General features: G+C 33.1%; 1 protein-coding gene across 1 annotated transcript; it reads left to right on the top strand.

Moving 5' to 3' along the window:
* The first annotated feature begins 163 nt into the window (after positions 1-163).
* Positions 164-4,872, top strand: LOC114334040 (DNA replication complex GINS protein PSF3). Its single transcript, XM_028284039.2, has 3 exons — positions 164-387; positions 505-773; positions 4,599-4,872. The coding sequence occupies exons 1-3, from the start codon at positions 282-284 to the stop codon at positions 4,827-4,829; spliced, it is 606 nt and encodes a 201-aa protein (XP_028139840.1). The 5' UTR covers positions 164-281; the 3' UTR covers positions 4,830-4,872.
* The last annotated feature ends 3,019 nt before the right edge of the window (positions 4,873-7,891 follow it).

Raw genomic sequence — 7,891 nt, forward strand, 5'->3', positions numbered from 1 at the left:
AAAGCAACTTGGAAATGCGAAATGTGGGTGGCGGGTCAAAATACATACGAACACAAAACTCCGTGGACTTTGATCAGCCACGAAACAGCTGTAGCTCTGTTACTGTCATAAAAAAAGAAGATCTGACGTCTGTCACATGTATGTCGTGTGTCATGTCAGTAATTCAAATTTTACTTGTCAAATAGATAATAGATTCCTAGTTGTGTTATCGTTTTCTTTTTTAAACAATTTTATTTTCATGTTGAATTAAACATAATTATTAAGTAATATCTTTGCCGAAAATGCCTCTTCCTGCATCATACACTCCAAACTACTTCTCAATGGAAGATATATTAGCTACTCAAGAAAGAACACCATGTAAAATTGTTCAGACTATTCCAAATATGGGTAAATTATTTTATTTCTACATATATCCAGACGAAACTGCTGAATTTTCTTAGATGGAGCATATCGAACATATTTTATTACTATTAATTTATAATGTTAACATGTATTTCATTCTAGGTCATTTAAATTCATCTTCTGCTGAAAAAGATCTCCAACCAGGGACCTCCCATGAGTTTCCTTTGTGGTTAGTAAGTGAAATTTCATTTAGTCGTCAACCGCTAGTACAGCCTGATTTACCCAAAATATACAAAGAAGCATATAGAGAAATTTTAAAAGCTGATGCCTGTGCAGTAGACCTTCACAAATTCAATCTGTATTTTTATGAATTAGGGTCCAATATTAAACACTTTGATAGGAAAGAAGAGGTGCATGAGACTTTACTACATGTAAGTTTATAAGAATTGTTCATAACTATTGTAAAAATCAGCCTAGATATTTGTGTTTCCGCCCAAAGTTATGCATTGTAGTCTTTAACAAACCCAAAATTTCAGATCAATCTCTCGGTTAGTTTAAGATATTCAATTTGTTTATCACATAGACCTTTTTAACCTTTTTTGATACATACACTAATTAACATGAAAAACGGGCAACCCAAAAAATGGGTCATCTTTGATGTCTCGTATCTCCTAAACCTGTTGTCCGAGTTAAGTAGTTTTTTTAATATGTCATAGCCTTATTCCTTAACAATATCGCTGTAATAATATTGTTGCTAGACAGGTAAATTTTCATTGTATACCAATGTGTACCAATCAAACTGGGTTTTTTCTCAATTTTCACAACATACTGTGGAATATTCTAGCATTTATAAAATACTGAAAATAAAACCCAACCCTGAAATATAGCCCCAGGTTTGGGGCTATTTGGGACTTCTGATTTTTTTTATTTATTCGCTTATTTGGATAATAAAAAAGTTGGGGACTTTAACAACTAGCCATGTTTTTCATCAATACAGGGTGTTTCTAAATAAGTGCGACAAACTTTAAGGGGTAATTTTGCATGAAAAAAAAAAGAATGTGTGTGTACTTTGTATGCACGTAAGAAGTTATACTTCTATTATTATGATTTCAACGAAATTAATATACTTAACAGGTTATTTGTATTTTATTTAAATATTAAAATAACTTTCTTTACCTACCACTTTTAAAAATTTTTTTATTAAAACGATACCAAAAATATAAAAAAAAAGAATATGAATCGTCCGGGATTTGAACCCGGGACCTCTTGATCTACGGTCACACGTTCTACCACTGAGCTATATCCCTTTTGCTTTGACATGTTACAAGATTTCTCATACATACTGACAAATTTAATAGACCAAAAGTGAAGTATACAAAAATACTTTAAATATACTTACTATTATTATAAAATATCTTATTCCTGAGGAAGACAAATCCAAAGACACAAAAATTATAATAAATAATACATTTACTAAGAACTAATATATCCTTTTATATGATATAATATGACTTATTTGCGCTGACACCGCTTATACATACTGTTATGATCTGCTTTCTATTACTTTTATTTTAATTAGTATTTATTTAATTAATTATTGAATTGACGCAAATCATACAAAAAAAATTAAGAAAAAATCTCAGGGTGTCTTTTTGTCATAAAAAAATAACTAAATTATCTTAGGTTATACGTTATACTTATCCTTTCTCGTGGCTTCAGTATCTCTTAGTTGATCCTTATCGGGATAAAATAGGAAAAGGAAATAAATAGAAAAATCATAAATAAGCACATACAAATACCTTTATTATCAAAAGCAATGCTCTGAAAATCTATGAATTAAATCCTGTGGGCAATTGTCCAAATGAAACTTTTACCATATAATTAATCTAATTCAAACAAATATTTATCGCTTTGTTCCTAATACCATTAATAAAATAAGCTAAAACAAACAAATTTAGGTATTTGCAAAACTACTCATACTTCCTATTAAATTTTTGAAATGTTGGAATCTTAATTCATATGCTTTTACGCAAAATTTTTAACTTCAGTTTATAAAGAACATCTATCACGAAGTTATTGACTGACCTTTTTGATTCACACACAATGATGTCTCCTCTTGACCCAAACAGCTCTTCCTTGTTGATTATGTTAGGCTACCAATCAAAGCCCTCTCCGTTCTCAGCATCAATCCAGCAGCACACCAGCAACTATTTCTCCAAAACACAAGCCAGGCCGCTTTTGACCAGTACTCGTTCAATAAACTCCAAAACTCTCTCCTCTCTTTCTCTCAATAATAATCTCCTGAGACCCAAGTATCTTTTTTACTTGGTGCCACAAATAATTTTAATAACGATAATTCTTGTAACTTACTCTCTTGGACTTTACAGAATCAAAGAGGTATTTCTTCTCGATTTGATTTGTCTCTGGTTCCACTTTTCAGCTACTCTCCACTAACAAACAACCACTAATACTTGCTTCTGAACTATCCGCGAAAACTTTTCGACTGTCCTTCTCGGATGCCGGCCACACAATGATCTTTCTTTTCCAAACTGTCTCAACATTCAAACTTCCCTTTCCCCATTCCAAATTGCCAAGCCAATCAGAAACATTTCTCTTTCCACATTCCTCTTTTTCATTCGAAAAAACCAGGCATTCTTTCAAACAATACTTCTACTCATCCTAATCACTTTCCGGAAATTATACAAATATTCTTGTGCTTAAACAAACAGACTTAAAATTCCAAATCTCTCTACCTTTATTTTCCTAAAAACTAATAATTACAGCTACCTGTGGATCTTACCTTCCCCATAACCAACAATCTTTTTAAATTATAATCCGAAATAAATTGTATTTTCACTTCACTTTGTTTACAAATGTCTTTAAGTCTTCAGGGAAAAACTCATTAAGGATAGACCCACTGCGTAAAAGCTACCTTCTACTAAATAGTTACAAATCAATATACAGGGTGTATCTTGAAAGATTAGCAACGAAATACATACTGTCTGTGTGCGCATGCGCCTGGCATTATAGAATTTCACTCTCGATCGTAAAGAAGTATAACTTCAATAATGACTGTTTGCTTGATAAACCTATGTCTGCAAGTGCTTCGTTTCCGAGATACAGGTTGTTGAATTTTTTCTTGCAAACTAACGATTTGTTTATTGCTCTAAAACCGGTTGTGATATGCAAATGAAATTTTGTAGGTTTTAAGAGGTAGTTATTGCACATTCTTTGACATACAATTAAAAATTTCATATTCACCATTGGCGTACATGCGGGTAATATGACCCGTATGCACGCCAATTGTGAATATAAATTGTTAATTGTATGTCAAAAAATGTGGAATAACTACCTCTTAAAACCTACCAAATTTCATTTGCATATCTCAACTGGTTTTAGAGTAATAAATCATCAGTTTGTAAGACAAAGTTCAACATTCCGTATCTCGGAATCGAAGCATTTGCGGACATAGGTTTATCAAGCAAATGGTCATTATTTTTTCATGCCGAATTACCCCTTAAAGTTTGTCGCACTTATTTAGAAATACCCTGTATTGATAAAGAACATGGCTAGTTGTTAAAGTCCCTAACTTTTTTATTAACCAACAAAAGTGAATGAATAAAAAAACAGAATGTTAAGAAAACCTGGGGCTATAGTTGGGTTTTAATTTCAATATTTTATAAAGGCTAGAATATTCCACAGGGTGTTGTGAATATAGAGAAAAAATCCCAATACACCTGGCATACAATGAAAATTTACCTGTCTAGCAACAATATTCTTACAGCGATGAATAAGGCTATAACATAATAAAACCATGACGTAAATTGGACAACAGGTTTAGGAGATACGAGATATCAAAAATGACCCATTTTTCGTACCGGTGAGTGGTTTAACAGTTTAACTCTAAAACTTTTGTTTGGTACAACACTTTTTTCCCAAAGAAAAGTTAAAACACATTGCTGTTATATGGTTGCTTGTTCAATTAATACGTTTTTCACTGACAACTAGCACGTCTTCACAAGTTCGAATGATACTCTGTGTACAGGACCATGAACTTTGTTTTTTAATTGTGATATCGTTTTTTCCATCTTTATAGTGAAATATTTTTAAGGTTGCAATAATACAGGTTTCTGAGGAAACAGATGATGCATAATGCATTTTGTTGGTGAGATAAACACAAAAATGAAATTTTTAAGTGAATACATTTTTGAAGGCAATGTGCAATATTTCTGTTTTTAGTAATAATTATTTTTTAGACATTCAGAACCCGTTTTCGGCAACTGATGGACTTAGCGGATAATTCCATCTCTGACCCATCTGTCCAAATAAAGCTGGACACATTAGAGAGGCGAATATTCAATGATGCTTACAAGGCCAGGGTTAAAATGAACACCTGGCTAATAGATTCAAATGTAGCATTAGAGGCAGCTAATATGGTAGTCAATCATAAAAAGAGGAAGAGGATTAATGTAGACGAATTGTTGTAGACATTTAGCAAAATTACTTTTAATACAAATCTTTTAACTATAAGGTGATATTTTATTTTTTATTGGTGAAAGAATATTTCAGGAAATCAAAAGTTTATACTGGGAAACGATAGTACAATTGAGAACTTGCATGGTAAATTTTTAACAGAATGAGACAACTTTTCTGTAATAGCAATATCTATATAATGCTCTGGATAAGAATGCTTCGATGTTATATTTTTTGTTCTCTACCCTTTTTATGGGGTTGAGGTCTGGACACAGAAACAATCCAACAATAAAAACTTTTTTTTTTGACTGAGGTGGAATGCTCTTAGCAGACTAGGGACAGGGTTGGGCTGTTTTAAAACAAGCTTTTTAAAACAACGTTTTAAAACATGTTTAAAAAACACTGGAAAAAAACAGTTGTGTTTTAAAACATTGTTTTAAAACATAGTTTTTTTCGGTATTGTTTATTTAAACAACATTGTTATAAGACATTTGTGTTTGCTAATTTGCAAAATTGCAAACCTAGATTAGAGTAAGTAGGTGCAATAACAATATTAATGCGAAGTAAAAAGTAAAACTGAAAAAAAGTAACTGACTAAACTTTATTTATGTTCAGGTAGTAAGCATACTAGTACTGGTAGACAGTGCTGAGTGCTGTAGTAACATTAACTAAACCAATACTCCTAATACAGTTGAAAGCTGAAAGAAAAAGAAAATTAAGAAATTAAGTAAATAATTATTGAATTACAACAGCATCTATTACACAGTCCTACATCCTGCAACTGATATGTGATACAAAAAATAAAAATAACAATGAATGTTCCTTAAAAAAATAAAAATGATAAATAATGAGATTTTACGGTTAATAATGTAACCTTAAACATTTTTATTTAAATGTTGAAATCTTAGACAAGGAAAGAGAGAGGACGAGTAATCCTATGACCAAAAGTGAAGCCAAACCGACACCAGAGATTTTGATCATCGACGTATCTTTGGGGTATTGTTATGCATTGAGTATTTAAAATAAAAACATGAAATGTATTTAAAATGAAGAATTTGTGTACGGTAAATGTTTTATTAAGTTGCTCATATTACGTACATATGTTTCAATACATACATATGTTTTTATTACGAATTTTAGATAATGATTTACTTTATTTTTTATGAAATTTTATCCTTCAACGAACACCCACCACTGGCAACTCATTGTTATTTTTGACGTGACCGCCATGTTTCTGGTGACAAACAAACCAAAAACTGGCTTCACTTTTGGAACGTGTGTGTTAAATGGGTGTTACCCGTCCTCTCTTTTTTCCTTGTCTAAGGTTGAAATATTGTTCACTTCCTAACCTATTCCTCAATTTTGAGTGAACTAGACCATATGAAGAAAATAGCCTCTCCACTCCAGCAATGGATGCAACTGCTGAAAATAATTGAGTTGTCAACCGCAACAACTGCGATGAAATAAACTGTTTTTGAGATATACACCATGTTAAAGAACTTAAATTGTCTACTGTATTTTTTGCAAACAAATATTGTTTATTAAATGGCGGTGCTAAGGCACGAAATGACAGTATTTCGGGCATCTCATTTGGGTGAAAATCCGAAATAAATAACAATGCTCTATCAACTTCCACCTCAGTGAGTTTCTCACCTAAGTACTGAGGGTCTAATAAATAAGCTAAATAATGCGCATCTGTTATAGCCATTTGAAAACATGCTTATGCTTCTGCTTTATGAAGTTCCAATACGTTGCTACAACCGTTAGGTTGAGCTTCACTTTCACTTTGGAAATAACCCAGTAAGTCCTTCCAAATGTCTGTTGCATCTGCTATGGTGCAGATATTTCTCTGGCATTTATCCAAAGCTGTTGCAACAACTTTCAGCTTTGCTTTACACTGTATACACTGCAACTATCCACTAGAAATTAAAATAGAACCGAAGATACCAATATGAAATTATATTATAATAAAGCAGAACTTAAAGCTTCCGACCTATCCTGAAAAACTGAATAGGGAATGTGATTTACATAATATCACGTGGTATAAGGAAACAAAACAGTTACAACACTCGTTGCATGTGCGCGCAGGTCGCGTCTTCGCGGGAATCCCATAGGTGTGTTAGTTGAGGTTTATGGGAATCCCCGTTAGAAATCTAGTGAAGTACGTTTTTTTTGTTTTAAAACAGTGTTTTTTTGTTTTAAAACAGTGGTTTTTTCAGATAAAAAAAACTGTTTTAAAACAAAAAACATTGTTTTTAAACAAAAAAAAATGTTTTTTGTTTTTTTTTTAAACCAATTTTTGCCCGACCCTGACTAGGGAAGGAGTCCCTATAGTACTGTTGGCCTCGGACAGGAAAGGAGAACACGCTAGGGCGCACCAACCACAGTATGGCCCATGCGTCCCGCATGCTCCCCATGACCAGCCGCCTACCAACTAAAACCACCCTCTCTTCCGACCCGGAATATCCCTGGACGTGCTCCTTAGGGAACGATGCATGGGGATATCCCGAACTGTCTGAAAGAAAGTAACCAGAAGCATTGGGTCATTAAGGGTCTATTTTCCAGCCTAAAGACGGTAGGACTAAATAGAGAAAAGTCTGATTCCTACACGGAGGAAGGTGGGCCAACCCCTGCCTGAAAACGGCAGGGCTTGGGTGACTGTTGGCCCTAGAAGAATTAGGGTCATATTTCTCTGACGCGGATTATTTTTTTTTTAAGAGAGAGAGACATACTTTATTGACCATTCCAGGTCACGTGACTTTCGACACCGTTGCTGGAGGGCAAAAATTGTGTTTTTGGTGTTATTTTTTGCTATTTTCTCGTTTTATTATAAAAAATCTGTGGTTTTAACTACAAAAATTTCAAATATTGGATATAGGACACCCTCGTAGGGAATGCAAAAACCCGGTATAATCAGAAAATCAGTTTTCTTGGCCCATATCGTCGTTCTGTTTACAGTGTATTGTGATTATAGTGATTTAAAACATTTCGGTCTTTAAATGCGGCTGGTATTATAAAAAAAACTTACTTGATCTCTTTTAGCTTTACTGGAACACTTTCAAACTGAACAAAACGC

Source organism: Diabrotica virgifera, chromosome 9 (assembly GCF_917563875.1).
Source record: "Diabrotica virgifera virgifera chromosome 9, PGI_DIABVI_V3a".
Classification (NCBI taxonomy): domain Eukaryota; kingdom Metazoa; phylum Arthropoda; class Insecta; order Coleoptera; family Chrysomelidae; genus Diabrotica; species Diabrotica virgifera.

Excerpts from the sequence above, each read along its gene's own strand:
- LOC114334040 (XM_028284039.2), top strand. The coding sequence starts at position 282 with ATGCCTCTTCCTGCATCATACACTCCAAACTACTTCTCAATGGAAGAT. Across the intron at positions 388-504 it reads TCAGACTATTCCAAATATGG|GTCATTTAAATTCATCTTCT; the intron begins GTAAATTATTTT and ends ATTTCATTCTAG. Across the intron at positions 774-4,598 it reads TGCATGAGACTTTACTACAT|ACATTCAGAACCCGTTTTCG; the intron begins GTAAGTTTATAA and ends ATTATTTTTTAG.